The following is a 17,185-nucleotide window of genomic DNA, read 5'->3' as shown; positions in this document are numbered from 1 at the left end:
ACACCAGGAATATGGTATTGACTTTCAAGAGACTTTTCTCCTATTGTCAAAATGACAACCATCCGTTGTCTTCTGGCTATTGCATCCTTTAAAAATTGGAAACAATATCAACTAGATGTCAACAATGCTTTTTTACATGGTGATCTCCATGAAGAAGTCTTTATAAACCTCCACCTGGTCTTAAACATTCCCCTCATATGGTTTGTAAACTCAACAAATCTCTTTATGGTCTTAAACAAGTTTTTCGTCAATGGTTTTCCAAACTTACTATTGAACTTCATCAACAAGGCTTCATTCAGTCCAAGAATGAATATTATCTCTTCATCAAATGGTCTTGTTACTTTTGCTGCAGTATATGTTGATGATATTGTTTAAACAGGAGATGATACACCAAGTATTCTTGCTCTCCAAAATCATCAGCATATTGTTTTTAGCATTAAAGACTTGGGACAACTTACTTTCTTCCTTGGTCTTGAAATCAGATATCTCCCTCAAGGTATCATCATAACACAAAGCAACTTCACCAAAGAGTTTTTATTAGACAGTGGTATAACCAATTTTAAAAAAGTTGTTACCCCTCTTCCTATCAATCTAAAGCTACAAAAAGACAATTTCCCAATTTTCCATGATCCACCTTTGTACCGTAGCCTCGTTGGAAAATTAAATTTTTTAACCCACACCTGTCCTGACCTCGCTTATACAGTACAAAAACTAAGTCAATATCTTCAGAATCCTACTCAAGCCCATTACAATGCCTTACAACATACACTCCACTATGTTCATTCAATAGCTGGTCAAGGCATACTTCTTCATGCCATTGATAGACTTTCCTTACAAGCCTTCTCTGATTTTGATTGGGGTGCCTGAATTGACACTGGCCGTTCTGTCATGGGTTATCCTCTGTTGCTTGGTCAATATCCTATTAGTTGGAAATCCAAAAGGCAAACTACTGTGTCCAAATCTTCATCTGAAGCTGAGTATAGGGCAATGTCCTCTGCTGCCTCAGAAATTACATGGGTCGTTCACCTCCTTGAAGAATTGGGCATAAATAATCTTCAACTTGTGACCTTGCATTGTGATAATCAAATCGCGTTAAACATTGCTCATAATCCGGTCCTACACGGCAAAACCAAACACATTGCCATCGACTGTCATTTTACAAGGGAAAAAGTCATGGAAGGTTTATGACAACACACATATCTTCCCACTACAAGTCAATTAGCATATGTTTTCACTAAGATTTTACCTTCCTCCCAATTTCAAACATTTCTTTGCAAGTTTGGTATGATCACCCCACCCCAAGCTGAGGGGGGATGTTAGTATTTACCCGTTTGTATTTTAGCTAAAGTTTCTGTTTTCGTTTTAATAACTTTATATTTTCCGTTTCATAGTTTGTTAGTCCTCATATTAGTTCTTTTCTTTTATCCAATGGCTAATTGCCACGTATTGGTGCCTTGTAACTAACTCTCTTATAAAGAGAGCCTTGTACCTTCTTTTGTAATCAGTTAGTATTTTTCTAATTCAATGAAAGAGTCAGATGCAATTTCTCTGACTAAATACCAAACATCATTTTGCTCTTCTAATGCATTAATGGCATCATTCGTTGCTTCTTTTAAATTGTAACAAATTATGATCAAGAATTAGTTCATTACACCATTCACACAATCATTTATCCCAACTATCAAAACATTCATCTTTCAAAAGTTTTTAAAAGATGTAATAACCTTCTTTTGTTTGTCTTCTTCAAGTTGTCGGATAATTGGTTCTTCAAATTGTATGGTTTTGTAAAACTCTTCACTCCTCATCTTTGCAACCACTTAAAAAATCTCTAATTTGGAAAAAAACTTCAAGAACTCAAATGAACATGGCAATGTATTTTCACAAATAGGTTGTGTGCAATTTGATTGTAGTATTTAATGTCAAGAAATGAATTTTTCAATAGGATAAAGAAAAAAAAAGAATGGAAGAGAAATATTGGTGCCAAGGAAAGAATGACTCTTGATACCAATGTTATGGTTGTTGAATATGGATATGGAAGAGAGGGAGAAGTGAAGAAATTTAGAAGAGGAAAAGAAGATTGTTTGATTTCATTATATTTCATCCACTCTAATACAATATTGTGTCCCCTTTTATACTACTAAGACTATAGAAAACACCCATTTATAACTAATTACATTTTACTACCAAATATACCTATAACAGCATATTGGTGCTGCATTGTACTATAGATTTTGATTTGGCTTATCTAAATTCGCAAATTAATTCAGGGAAGATTTAGGGTTATTTTAGTTTCGTTATTAATTGATGCGAATTTAGGTTTTCATGGAAGGTTCATCACTACCCTCATTCAATGTAGGTGGAAGGTTCATTTTACAGTCGGATGAAGCCAAAAATTATAGAAAAAGAAAAAATTCAACAAATTAGGGTTTATGAAATGTGAAGTTAACATTAGAGAGGAAGATATCGAAAAATATTTACAGGTAATCTGTCATTTTCTGTTCTTAATTTTGGAAAAATATATGTATTTCTTTTGGGTTTTGTTTGTAACAGATTCGAAATTCCTAATCTTAATCATTTCCGACTAATTCTTAATTCGTTCAATTTAATTCCTAATCCTCGATTACTAAGCTCCAACTTCATCTAATTTATAAAATCTTATATTCCAACTAACTATATTTTTATTGATTTAATTTGTTATTTAATTTCCAATTCGATTTTCAAGTTCTTTAATTATTTAATTTTCATTCAATTCCTATACTTGCTCGATTTATTAAACTACTCCGAATATGAAATTTTAAATTTTTATTATTTCTAAATAATATTTTTTTTAGTCCAAAATTTTCGATAAGTATTTTCTATTACAAAAAAATTCAAAATCTTTTAATTAACTTTTGGCTAACGAAAATTTTACGTTTAAAAATTCTTATCTTCTTAATTAATTTCGTTAACGATTATTTTAACGACTTTAACACTAATATTTAAATTATTTTAAACTACTCCTAGTATATTTTTATTAATAAATTTAATTAAGGTTTTAAGCTAGTTTTACACCTAAAATAATCATAATTACCTAAATCTATTAGTCAAAACCTTGCTATATTTTTTTTATTACTTATTTACTTACATAAGTAAAGTAAGTTTGAAAAGAAATCAAACTTTATCCTTACCATCATGTTGGATGGTTATGGATAAGATATGGAGCCATGATTTTTTTTATTTTTTATCCAAATATTATAAGATTTTGTCCCATAAATATCTTTTTTATATACTAGCTATTTGCCTAACATTCTACCTTGCAAAATTAAAACAAAACTCAAGGAGCTTAATGCACTTCATTATACTAGCTAGTTGTGTAGTATTAAGGAATTAAGTAATCTACTTTTCTTCCATTTGCTCCTAATTCACTTCATTATATCAATTACTAATTCTCTAATGTATTAATTAGTTGAAGAAAATCAAGAAGGAGCTTAATGCATCACCTTAATAGCTTGAATTATCATTTTTGTAGCATAGTTGGGTATTCTTTTAGGTACTTGAAAGATCATCATTTTGGAGCTTGTAGTACTTAGCTTGGAGGATCATGCTACTAACTTTCTTTGGTGTTAGTATGGTATAATTTTTTATCCTACTCTTATGTGAAATTTAACATTATATTTACTTTATAATATGCAAATTATGAGATATATTGAGTATGTTTAAGTAGAAAGTTAGTTTAAGAAAATTATGATTAATATAAATTTAGTGGTTATGCTAAAAATATTTTTAGTTGTTAATTACTAATATTTGGACATGTTTAGGAAGTTAGGTGAACTATTATATACTAGTGATATCAAGTATTATCTATGTTATAAACTAGTGTTACTATGTTTATGATTTATGTAGGAATGTTATTATATTAAGAATGGTCATATTAGAATTATAGTTAATATTTATATGTAAGCCTTTAAATTAGTTTATAAAGTTGTGTGTTATTTCATGAACATTTTTTTATTTAGTATGGTTATGTGCTAAGGATGTTGTCATTATACTTTATCTTTTATATTAAAGCTTATCCTTAAAGTTATATTAAATATTTAAGTTATTGTGTAAAAGTTTCTATTTTTTAGTTTTTTTATATTAGTCGTATAAAATTAGAATTTACTATGATAAATTAATTAAATTAAGTTGTTTTAAGTGAAAAAGGCCAACAAATACTCATAGCTCATTCGGTCACTATCATATAAAAAAAAGTGTTATTTACAATTTTAAAATTATTACAAGCTATTTTTATGATAATAATAACGGAAATTTCATGATATACCACTGAGTTTCTTCGAAATTCACCATATACCACACAACATGTTCTAATTCACCATATACCATTGAGTTTTCGTCCGTTAGCACAGAATACCATCAATGACAACTGCCGTTAGTGTGCCGTTTGTGGTAAATTAATAATTCACCATATACCATTACCTTTTTGTATTTGCATCAAATACCATTTTTTTAAAAAAATATACCCGTTGGAATTATGATAAACAAAAGAAGTGTCATACAAAGCAAGTAGTTAACATTTTGTTCAAAAACAACTTGACAATAAACACTGTTCACCAAAAAAATGACACTAAACAATGCTAAGTAGCAGCCTTTCTCTTCCCCCTAGTGTTGCCTTGCTGTGAAGAGGAAGCTGCATGTGCTGCCTTCTTTGATGATGCCTTTTTTGCCTTGCATGTCACTGCATTGTGACCTACTTCTTTGCATAGGCTGCATTTGTTATTCTTATGCCTCTTTCCTTTTTTTGCTTCATAAGCAGCTCTTTTCCTTTGCTTAGGTGGTCTGCCAACATTTCTTTTCCCTTGGGGTGGTGCAATTTCTGGCACATCTAGTGAAGGCCAGTGAGTTGGATCAGCCATGGAGTGGATGTGGTCTCCATAAGTGAGTTTGTAAGCAACCCCCTTGTAGAAAGGTGAGACAAAGTTCTTAGGATCAAGTCTCTGGTTGTAAATGACCCTTAGCCCATGCTTGCAAGGGATCCCTGATCCTTGCCATTTCCCACACCCACAAGTCATATTTCCAAGGGTGACAGGGAACTTGACATGGCCATCCCTCACCTCAAACTCTTCACCACCAACTGCAGTGACATGGCAGAACCTAGAATCATCAGTCCTAGTCGCCAGCACTCCCTTTGCATGCTCTGTTAGATCATTAGGTTCCATGCTTACTGCTTTATCGAACCTGGAACCCAGCCTTTTCATGCACCAATTCCTGACATCTTAATTATTCAAAAAAAAAAAATCACAGTAAGCAACAACAATTTTTTTGCATTTAAATGAGCAAAACAGGGACACAAATTTACCTTCCAGCAATGTCAACAGGCATGTCCCTGTTGGCCTTTGTTATTGCATTGAATGACTCTACGAAGTTTGTTGTGTTATGATCACAACAAACTGTCCTGTCAAACATGTGCACACTCCACTGCTCTTCTACATTTTTGAGATAGACATATGCTGTTGCATCAAACTCTTTTATCTTGGACATAGCTTTTTCAAAAACGTACTCATTGTAGTCATTTGCCGCAATTCAAAACATCTTATGAAATGCTGCCCCACTCCATCCTGCAGCCTTGGAATTTGAGTACAAATACTGGCAGCATATTCTCCTTGTAGCTCTTGGGAACACCTCAAACAATGTTGATTCAACCCCCTAAAAAACAAGACTAAGTTAATAAACAGCTTCATAATCTCAAATTAAAGACAAATAAGAAACTTACCCTCATTCTGTCACTGATAAAAGTCCAGTCATCCTTCTGAGATTCATACTGAGCAAACGAGCACCTCAAGTTTCTTAAAAAAATAAGTCCAGGAATCTATGCTCTCTGTGTCAACAATCCCATAGGCTAACACAAAGATCTCATTATTCCCATCTATTGCAACTGCAGTGAGCATAACCCCTTTGTAATACCCACTTAAATGTGCACCATCTATTCCTATGATAGGTCTACAACCACCTAAGAATCCTCTCATCCTAACAACAACATTTACCAACAACACATTACATCAAAATCCAAATTATATATTGCATACAAAACAAAAACACATCACTTTCGCATAATTCAAATTCGCATGCAACTTATCACACTTAACCCTAACCCTAACTCAATTTTGAAAAAAAAAAAAAAACAAAATCAGAACTCGAAATGCAAATGGATAAGGATAGGTACCTTGCGTATGCTTAATCCATCGAATTAGCGAACTTTGTGCGAAATTCAGTCACGACCACCTGTGTTTGGGTTCTAAATCACTTCAGAAACTTACAATTCACTTTACACAAATCGATTTTAAGGATTTTAAGGATTTTTGATGGATTTTAAGGGTTCTAGATCAATGTAGACGAATACAAAGTTTCTTGAATGGAGAAGAACAAAGATGGAGGATCAATTTTTTGAAGAAATACGTTGTGTTTGGGGAACTCAAGCCTAACAATGGCACTAGTTGAATGCGTAAGAGCATACTGGTAATTTACCACAAACGACACACTGACGGCAGTTGTCATTAATGGTATTCTGTGCTAACGGACGTAAACTCAATGATATATGGTGAATTAAAACATTTCGTGTGGTATATGGTGAATTTCAAAGAAACTTAGTGGTATATCATGAAATATCCGTAATAATAAAAATAACAAGTTAAAGAAAGATATATTTGGAAAATTTGTGTAAGTTATTTATAATAAAGTGTTTTCTTAAATACATAAGATTTTATAATAAAAAGTAACTTTTGTGATATTAAATAGCTAGTTAGTACAATTTTTTTTTTTGACTATTTGACAAAAACTTATGTAAAATGATGTAAAAGTACTTTTAATAGACTTATCTTTTCAAATTATGTGTGAAATTTTAATTTTATTTACATATTAATAGAATAAAGTTTTACTTAATTGGATTACAACAAGAAATATTGATTTTTGTGAAAATATAAGTTTTATCTATTTTATAAGTAGAAGAATTGTTTTTGGTAACTTATAAAGTGTTACTTGTTTTATAACTAGAAAAATTGATTTTGCTAAGTTATTAGTTTTATTTGTTGTATCATTAGATATTTAAGTTTTTTGTGAACTTAAAAAGTTTACTTGCTTTCTAAATTTGAAATATTGGTTTTTGGAAATTTATCAAAGGAATACAGTTTTACTTGATTTTTAATCAAAATATTTGTTTTTGTGAAAAGAATACAAGTTTTAGTGGTTTTAGAGTTAGAAATGTTGATTAGAGAACTTATTTTAAGAGAAATAAACTTTTTAGTAGCTATTTGTAAAAAAAATTATTAATTTGGAGAGAAATAATTGAATATGAACTTAATGTGAATTTATTTAACAAGTAAACTATTTAATATAAAGTTTTGATTAGATTTTAATGAGTAAAAATTTAGTAGCTAACTGTAAGGGTATAGAGGTAAATTTAATATTCTGATTAAAAATCTTATTAAATAAAAGAAGTTACCATCTAAGTTGGTCATAGTCAAAGTCAGCTTGTAGTAATTAAAATGTGATGTGCTTGTGTGAAAATTTTTGTGTATTCATTGAATGACCCTGATAGTAAGGTAATGTCGAAACATGGACCGGCATGTAAAATCTCGACGCCTGTGTTAGCCGACACGTAAAATGCGGTATAAGACAGGGGGTTAGCTACCTATCCTGAAGAAGCTCGAGCATAATTGTATTGGAAGGGTGACGACTCCCACTACAGTTAGATGTAGGGTTTCGGCCCTAATCTAGCCAGACCCTTACATATATCAGGTGTCATATTGTTGTGCTTGTTGATCAGTGATAAACTTTGTTACTGTTGATGCTATGAGGCATGATACGGTTATGACTATTAACCAACTGAACCTGAATTGTATAAATGGCAGTAACGTACTTCTGCCAAGGTTGAGAATGGTATCTTAATGACTTAAAAGTATAGAACAATAAAAGAATACGGTAAAACTATACAGTGGTGTCAATTAATTATAAGTTCGTAGTCTAATTATTATTTTGTAAAATGTAGTGTATTATTTTCGTATTTTGAGCTGGATAGGGAGTTATGTTCGGTGTTAAGCGCTGATCGATTCAATCGGCTGTCATCCGTATTATGGATGGCAGCATGTTGCAGGATTTAGTTTCAGGTTCCGATTTAGGCCGCAGTAACAATTTATTTATGCTATCGAGGACTTAGCTGCAAATTTTTTATATACTTCATGTTTAATGATTTTGACGTATTTAATTTTAATTATTGTGTATTTTTCGAACGAACGATATGTATTTTTATTTTCCTACTTTTATGTAATATTTATCATTTCTAATAAACATTTTTTTAATTTTAAAGGTTTTTAGCAGATCGTCATTTTCAGACTTCCGCATTTTTTTGTAAAATTTTTCACTAATGTTAATTACGTATCGAGATTGTTGCTCGTGCTATAATCAAGATTTAATATTTATTGGGTTTCTTAATTTTGTTAGTAAGTTGTTTTAGTTTTTGAAAAAATATTAAATCTTGATTATATTTTAAGATTTATGATCATTTTGGTGTATATTGGTGTTGTATTGTACTATAGATTTGGTGTATATTGGTGTTGTATTGTACTATAGATTTTAAATTGGCATATCTAAATTCGCAAATTAATTAAGGAAAGAAGGGATTTCGCCCTAATTGTACTGCCCGCAGAAATCTATAGAGCAATTGGGCAGTTAACAGTTACTTCATCCGTATACGAATAAATGTCTAACCTTTTGCATCTCCTTGTTCATCTTGCTCAAAAAGCTTCTCTCTTTTACGTCGATCTTGATTGTAGACTAAACCCCTTGGTACACCACACCATCCTCCAGGTCAAAAAAAATACAAATTGTCATTAAAGCTCATCAAAGATTCCTTGTGATGAGCTACTACCTTGATTTCTTGTAAGCCATTAGTTCAAAGTCTTTGATACATTCATCTTTTGCATGTGCATATGGAGTTTCTTACTATGTTCCATAATAACATCCACTAAAACAGCTTGTGAACTGTCACTGCAGCCAATGTATTGATACCTGTAATGCTGAACAATTGGGAAACCAGGTAAAATAGTCCTAAAATGGTTTTAATTCTAGCCTTCTGTCAAAATATGGTTGTCACTAGCTCCGTGTTGAATCTTATCATCATATTTGCCTCCACCTGAAATTTACAAGTCTCTTTGTAGGTTCAGAGTTCAACTTAACGATTTTCCGGTTAATCTAGGCAATATTTGTATCAATATGTATTTGAGAAGATAATTGATGAACTTGGTCTTGATGCACTTCAAATAGTTATCTCATGCTTGGAATTTTCATAGTTCTTTATCTAATGGTGGTAGAAAATCGGAATGAATGGACAAGAAGAATCCATGTAGACTACTATTTAACTGATATATTTGTTAATGTAGCCGACCCTAATCTTTTGCGAGGCATTATTGTTCTTGTTTATCTAATAGTGCATTATAAATTGTGAATAGCACATAGATGTTTTCCGGTTCTCTGCGGTGTTTCTTGCATGAATTTAGTGATTTACTAATGAAATTTAGTTTTTCATATTCTAACTTAGTCTTAACTTAATATTTTGAAATGGATGAGAACATAATCCTACTTCCCATGGTCAAGTATTTTATGTATTTGATGGAACATTACAGCTTTGTTCGAGTTAGCAAAAGCATTTTGTTTATCTATTTTCTTTCTATTAGTATTTTTGCTTATAAAAAGCTTGTTACAGGATCCAAACCGTAAACATGAAGCTATTGGAACATTTTGTGACAATATCTTGAGTTAAATTTTCCATTTTACTCTGCCTCTTTTGATTAATAGTTTTGTCAATTTGTAGACTGTACTTAAGGGTTACCACCCTTTGGGTTTGTGTTTGCTTCTTTGAATGTGACTTTCTCTTTCCATGCTCGCTGTCAAAATATAAACAGGGAAAATTCAAAAGGTTCAAGAGTATAATAGCTATTCCGCTTGTAGATATTCCTCGTTCTAAATGATATTGAACAAACTGCACTGATTTTTCTACACTTTGAAGCACAATTACAGTTTGTGATTTGTGTTTGCTTATTTCTTGTAATATGGAACAAACTGCACTGTGTTTGCTTGTGATACTGAATGAACTGCACTCGTTTTGCTATTGCTACTGTTTCTTTCATTTTTTTAGTTAATCATCATAAGGAAAGCTCCTGTAATTCAAACAAGAGCAAGAAACTCATTTCCAGATTTTCTCCCATGATAAGGTCTCATCTGGACAAAAAAAAATGTTGGGGGCATAATTAAGATTTGGGGGATAGGTCTTTCTCGGTTTGTACAGGGAAGTGACAATTTTGCTGTCATCAATACTCTCGCACATGATCTCCTTTTTATTTCGAAGCAAGCACAATCTGGAATCTGCTTGGGCATAGGAAGTGCATGGTTTTATGGACTTCTACAGTATTGACCTCATTTCTAATATGGAGGGAGAATTCAGTATAGTGGTGATCAGAAGCGATATGTGCAGGCAGTGTTAGATTAGAAGCTGTTGGGGACGTGCAAATCTGATGATGATTGAATGTTATTACTATTTCGGATTGTGTGGTATTGTCATGTTTTATGGAGGATTTTGAAAAATCAATGGTTTGTAGAAAGGGTGTTGAATTCTGCAGCTGCTCAATCAATTTTATACTCAGTGTTATACACAAGTGTGCTATAGCTAAGTCTGCTGGTTTGGATACATACCTGCACAGTCGGTATGCTGAGAATCAATTTTGGGTCTGCTGCTGTTTCAAACATTACTGTCTGGTGTATGCACGCTTGTATTGGTGTGACAGATGCAGAGCTTCGACTGATGCTGACTATTATGATGGGAGTGTGTATGCGAGCTTGTAGCTGTTTGATGTATATATGGATTGAATGTTCCAAGAACATGAGAAACTCGATCAAGATTCAATGCTACGACTGATTTACACACAGATACACACACACGATAATCCTTCTGTTTGATAACAAACAAGAAGGTTGGTCAGGACAACTCTAAAGAGTGGCCCTTGATCCGTGGATAGAGACAAATCGCCCACTCTGGGTTGCTTGGCCTCTTCCTCACACTTCAATTGAAAGGCAACCTTCCAATCTTGGTGGAATTAACCCGTAGACTCTCCTTGCTTTCACTCACAAAGGACTCTCACGGAACAACAATTGAACACAATTACTTTGAAGAAAACTTGTATTTGATTAATCTGGAATGAATGATACAAATGAGGCTAGCCCTTTATATAGAGTTCTAACGGTCATATTGTAGACCCTAACAAACATAACTACCAACACGTCCAATCATTAAGGTGCGTGCATTACATGGTTTATTAAAAAGACAGAAACAATCTTCCTAAAATATTCTAAGTATCAGCCTTATATCAGAACTGGCGAGCAGGGGACCTTGTGGTTCCATTTGTGGCTTCTGTGGTTACAACCAGCAGGGTCCTTGGGCCTTGACTTCTTGGTCCATGTATAGAGATTCCATTTCCCCAGTTCCCACATTCATTCGTGCAGTAGGCTGAGTTCTCCAGGCTGTGCAAGGTGGGCTGTTCGCTGGTCTGGCGTTCTGTAGGCTGCTGGTCAGAATGTGGAGTTCTGTCTTGTTTGAAGGCTGCAATTAAGTTCCTTCTTGATTCCTCTTGGCCTTGATCTTCTTTGAGATTCATGTTGGTTCTGGATTGTAGCTGATTGTCTATGATCCTTAAGGCCAGGTCAAGGTGTGCAGCTCCCAAGTTAGTGGGTAAAGGATTCGTTATGCATTCCTCTTTGTTAGTCTCTTCTTGGTTGGCTTTGGTGTCTTGGCTTGTCTTGACTCTTGTGTTTTCTACATGATCCATACTTGGATCATCCCCTCCTTCTTCAAGCAGAATTGTCCCCAATTCGTTGTCACCTTCGTATTTGGTCAAGTCACCTACGTTGAATGTGTTCGAAATCGCATAGCTTTTAGGGAGGTCGATCTTGTAGGCGTTGTCTCCAATCTTTTTAAGGATTTTGAAAGGGCCATCAGCTCGTGGGAGTAGTTTGTTTTGTCTATATTTAGGGAAGCGTTCTTTCCTCAAGTGTATCCATACCAAGTCCCCTTCTTGTAGGTTTTTTGGTTTGATTTTCTTGTTTGCTCTCCTTGTGTACGTGTCATTGGCCTTGATGATGTTTGCTTTTATTTATTCATGAAGGTTCAGCATCCTTTGTGCTTGCTGCTCAGCATCTTGGTGGTACCTACAATTAGATGGGAGATCAATTAGTGATATAGGCATTAATGGCTTCACTCCATATACACTCTCAAAAGGAGAATGCTTAGTGGTCAAATTTGGACTTATATTATAGGCAAACTCTGCATGGCACAATTTTAGATCCCAATCCTTAGTGTTTGTTTTGACAAGTGTTCTAAGGAGGGTGCCTAATGTTCTATTTGTAACCTCGGTTTGACCATCTGTTTCAGGATGGTGTGAGGTGCTAAATAGAAGTTTAGTACCAAGCAGTCTCCACAGGGTGTTCCAAAAGGAACTTAAAAATTTACTATCCCTATCCGATACAATTGTTCGAGGGACCCCATGCAACCGTATAACTTCTGCAAAGTACAATTTCGCCACATTATTAGCATCATCTATTTTATGACAAGCAATGAAGTGAGCCATTTTTGAGAACCGGTCTACAATTACCATAATAGCATCTTTTCCCCTTTGTGTGCGAGGTAAAGCTACTATAAAGTCCATGCTAACGTGTTCCCATGGTCTATCTGCAACAGGTAAAGGTTTGTATTCCCCCTATGAAAAGTCAACTTGGCTTTGACACATGTTTCACATTTTAAAATATATTTGCTTATTGTACCTAACATCTTGGGCCAATAAAAGTGTTGTGCAACCATGTCAAGAGTTTTTGTGATACCAAAGTGACCTGCTAGAGCACCTTCATGTACTTCTTTTATCAAAAGCAATCTTATAGGTGATTTGGGAATACAAAGTCTATTGCCTTTAAACATAAAACCATGTTCAACATGAAAGAGTCCTTTAGGTGTAGACTGACATTCTAAGTATAGTTCTTTAAGGTCATCATCTTCTAAATAAAGAGGTTTAATCATTTCAAAGCCTAATATTTTTGCTTCTAACATGGACAACAAATGATGCTTCCTGCTTAGGGCATCTGCAACAATATTAGCCTTTCCTGTTTTGTACTTAGCTACAAAATTGAATGTTTGCATGAATTCTACCCATTTAGCATGTCTTGGATTCAATTTCTTTTGTCCATTTATGTACTGAAGGGATTCATGATCAGAATGTAACACAAAAGGTTGAATTTTTAAGTAATGCATCCAATGTTCTAAGGCTCTAATCATGGCATAGAATTCCTTATCGTACGTGGAATAGTTTAACCTGCTTTGATTTAATTTTTCACTAAAAAATGCAACAGGTCTCCCCCCTTGTGTAAGGACAGCTCCAATACCTTTGCCACTAGCATCGCATTCAACCTCAAAAGGTTGTGTGAAGTCGGGTAATTTAAGAATAGGTGCTTTACACATAGCCTCTTTGATTTGTTCAAAGGCCCTTTGTGCTCCTTGTGTCCATTGAAACTCCCCTTGTTTTGTGCATTCAGTTATTGGTGCCATGATAGAACTAAAATTATGAATGAATCTTCTGTAGAAAGAAGCTAGCCCATGAAATGATCTGATTTGGGTGATATTAGTAGGTGTTGGCCAATCTTTAATTGCCTCTACTTTTTTTGGATCCGCTTTTACCCCTTCTCTATTGATGATGAAACCTAAGAATCTAATTTCCGTACTTAGAAAGTGGCATTTTTCTAGTTTCCCATACAATTTGTGTTGTCTAAGAACCCTGAAAACTAATCTTAAATGCCTAAAGTGTTCTCCTAATTCCTTGCTATATATCAAAATATCATCTAAGTATACCACAACAAATTTCCCTAAGAATGGTCTAAGAATCTCGTTCATCAACCTCATGAAAGTACTTGGGGCACCAGTAAGTCCAAATGGCATAACAAGCCATTCATACAAGCCATATTTTGTCTTAAATGTTGTTTTCCATTCGTCCCCTTCCTTCATTCGTATTTGATGATACCCACTTCTTAGGTCAATCTTACTAAACCACTGTGCCCCTGTGAGCTCATCTAACATGTCATCTATGCGAGGGATAGGGAATCTATACTTGATTGTAATATTATTCACACTCCGACTGTCGATGCACATACGCCATGTCCCATCTTTCTTGGGTACTAATAAGGTTGGAACAGCACATGGACTAATACTCTCTCGCACATACCCCTTAGCTAACAATTCTTCTACTTGCTTTTGTAGTTCTTGTGCTTCTTGTGGGTTAGTTCTATAGATGGGCTTGTTTGGAATTTGGGAACCTGGGATTAGGTCAATTTGATGTTCAATGCCTCTTAAGGGTGGTAATCCCTCGGGTAGCTCTTGTGGAAACACATCACTAAATTCCTTTAACAGTTATAAAACCTTGGGGTGGGGCTGATCTTGGTCTGTACTGGTTTCCTTAGCAAACAGAAATAAAAACTCCCCTCCTTCTTTAATCTCCTTGTGGCATTCCCCTTTACTTACTATGAAACTGACTATCTTTTCCTTGGTTGGTGTGAGGCGAACCCTATGTGGTGGTAAGGGTATGAGGTCTTTTAGCTTTCCTTCATGCCTAATAGTGTAGATATTTGTGAAGCCATTGTGTATAGAGTGGGTATCATGTTGCCAAGGTCTCCCCAAAAAAATGTGGCATGCACTCATATCTAAAACATCACAAAGAATCTCATCATGATATGAACCTATGGAGAGGTTAATCAAACATTGTTTGTTTACAAAGCCTTCAGCTTTGCTATCTAGCCACCTTAGCTTATATGGGTTGGGATGGTTCCGTGTATGTAGGTTGAGGTCCTGAACCAGCTGTGCACTCACACAATTTGTCTCACTTCCCCCATCAATTATGAGGTCGCAAACCTTATCCTTGATTCTGCATTTTGTTTGAAATATACTCTCCCTTTGGTCTGATTTTGTTCCTTTTGGTGTGGCATGAAAACTCCTCCTTAGTAGTAAATGGTACCTGCCCTCCTTAGGATAGAGCTGCTCCCTGACCTCCTCCTCTGTCTCACTCTCTGTCTCCCCAGGTTCAGCTCTTTGAAGCGTACCTAGGTTGGTCAAAACATAAGATCCTTCTGGATCATCAGCTGGTGTATGAGGTAGGATGAGTTCTTCCTGTCCATTCCTAGCCACAAGCATAGCCCTAGGTCTCCTTTCCCTATCATTAATATCAGTCCATTCAATATTGGTGAAAGCTCTTACATTAGGGCATTCTCTCTTAAGGTGACCATGACCATGACACTTAAAGCATACAATATCCTTCATAGGTACATTGGGTCTATCCTTAGGTTTGGGAGGTGCTACTGTGTTAGTGTTTCTGCTTGTAGTGCTTGTGTTCATCCCCACATTCCCCATGTAGCTACTGGTATTGGTTGAGACAGTGGTATTAGGCTTGAGTGTAGTAGGTCTGAAAGATGGTGTATAGTTGCTTTTTTTCCTAGCATACTTCTCACAAATGAGGGCATTATTGCAAACTGAATCAAAGTTCAGGTGTTGCATAACTTCAAGTTTTTCCCTTAAATCTTCCCTAAGACCTCCTATGAACTTCCCTATTTTCATGTCCTCTGGATCATTAATGTCACATAACACCACAAGTCTTTCCCATTCTTGAATGTAGTCTGCCACAGCCTTAGTGCCTTGTCTAAGTGTACTCTATTGCACAACTAACTGTTGCTTATAGGATGAAGGTACATACTTTTTTCTCAAGTGTTTCTTCAATTTGTCCCAAGTATGGATCCCCTCTCTGCCTTCCCTTCGCCTCTGTTTCTGAACGCCCTCAAACCAAACTGCTGCTAACTTATTTAGTTTGATTTTAGCCAATTTGTACTTCTGTTCAGCAGGTGTTTCTTTAAATTCAAAGTACCTTTCTAAGTCAGCCTCCCACTCTAGGTATTCCTTAGGGTTATGGTTCATTCCCCCAAATTCAGGTACATCAATCCTCATACTCCTATCCTCAGTGTTTCTTTCCTGTTGGTGCACAGGTATACCTCCCCCCTGTTGGTTCAAGACAAGTCTAGCTACTGTTTGTGTGAGCTGCTGAATATTTTGTGCCATCTCTTCCATTTTTGCATTAGCATCAATGGTGTTATTAAGGCTACTAACTAAGACTATGGTCAAACAGCTAGATTCCCAGCACAACAAATGAAGATGCACAAAAAAATCTTTCACAGAAAATGCACCAGAGAAGTCTAAACAATGAAACCTTTAGAACCAGAATCAATATGAAAAGAGAATTCACAAATGTATAATGCTGCTTGGGCAATGTAACCTCAGTAGTGAAACAAAAACTAAATGATTTAGTATTTTTAATTAAGTGTTCAGGAATAACTATGGAACAACAAAGAATGAGATTTCCAGGCGCACTATCACAAACCCTAATTTTCAGAACAAAGATCGCAATTCGAATTATGTATACCAAATTTTTCCAGAATAACAGCAAATGTAAATGTATCTTCACAACTATTATCAAACTACAATTATAACAATCAGTAGTTACGTATGTAATTGAATTATAAGACTCAGATTGTAATGAACAATTTGTTTTAGTAAAAACGCATTGTTCGATCATTCAGATGCAAGAATCACTAATTTCAAATCAAGTATTATACTCGGAGTATTCAAGAATCAATTGTAATGACTTTGATTCTGAAGAATTCGTTATATTCAACCACTCAATAAAGAATATCAGAAAAAAAAAAAAATTTCACGTAATCAATCAATATGATAGTCAAATTTTCAGAAAAAAAAAACATTCGCACATCAACACATTTGTTTAACAATCCAACGTATACTGTAATTCTTAACCACAAATGAATCATTAATACGAAGGAATGAAATGCGTACCTGTATTAACGAAATTGAAACAAAAATCGCACAATACCTTTCTCTCTGATCACCTCTTGACAGAATGAGACAAATGGCGTATTACCTGACTTTATGGCTATCACCTTGTCCTCGTCCCTTCTCAGAACCTAGGCTCTGATACCAAGTTGATGTATATATGGATTGAATGTTCCAAGAACATGAGAAACTCGATCAAGATTCAATGCTACGACTGATTTACACACAGATGCACAC

At 34.6% G+C, this 17,185-nt stretch overlaps 2 protein-coding genes across 2 annotated transcripts; one reads left to right on the top strand and one right to left on the bottom strand.

Annotated features, from left to right (window-relative positions):
* Window positions 1-51: 51 nt before the first annotated feature.
* On the top strand, window positions 52-867 carry LOC130824861 (uncharacterized mitochondrial protein AtMg00810-like). Its single transcript, XM_057689879.1, has 2 exons — window positions 52-139; window positions 380-867. Exons 1-2 carry the CDS (start codon window positions 52-54, stop codon window positions 865-867), a joined length of 576 nt encoding a protein of 191 aa, XP_057545862.1.
* Window positions 868-4,613: 3,746 nt separating this feature from the next.
* Window positions 4,614-5,517, bottom strand: LOC130824860 (uncharacterized). Its single transcript, XM_057689878.1, has 2 exons — window positions 5,336-5,517; window positions 4,614-5,244 (listed from the first exon to the last, which is right to left on the bottom strand). Exons 1-2 carry the CDS (start codon window positions 5,515-5,517, stop codon window positions 4,614-4,616), a joined length of 813 nt encoding a protein of 270 aa, XP_057545861.1.
* Window positions 5,518-17,185: the final 11,668 nt, after the last annotated feature.

The sequence above is a fragment of the Amaranthus tricolor genome, chromosome 10 (assembly GCF_026212465.1).
Source record: "Amaranthus tricolor cultivar Red isolate AtriRed21 chromosome 10, ASM2621246v1, whole genome shotgun sequence".
Taxonomy (NCBI): domain Eukaryota; kingdom Viridiplantae; phylum Streptophyta; class Magnoliopsida; order Caryophyllales; family Amaranthaceae; genus Amaranthus; species Amaranthus tricolor.
Note: the sequence above shows the minus strand (reverse complement) of the source record. Positions and strands in the feature narration are given on the sequence as shown.

Excerpts from the sequence above, each read along its gene's own strand:
- LOC130824861 (XM_057689879.1), top strand. The coding sequence starts at position 52 with ATGACAACCATCCGTTGTCTTCTGGCTATTGCATCCTTTAAAAATTGG. Across the intron at positions 140-379 it reads CAACAATGCTTTTTTACATG|GAGATGATACACCAAGTATT; the intron begins GTGATCTCCATG and ends TTGTTTAAACAG.
- LOC130824860 (XM_057689878.1), bottom strand. The coding sequence starts at position 5,517 with ATGTCCAAGATAAAAGAGTTTGATGCAACAGCATATGTCTATCTCAAA. Across the intron at positions 5,245-5,335 it reads CCTGTTGACATTGCTGGAAG|GAATTGGTGCATGAAAAGGC; the intron begins GTAAATTTGTGT and ends TTAAGATGTCAG.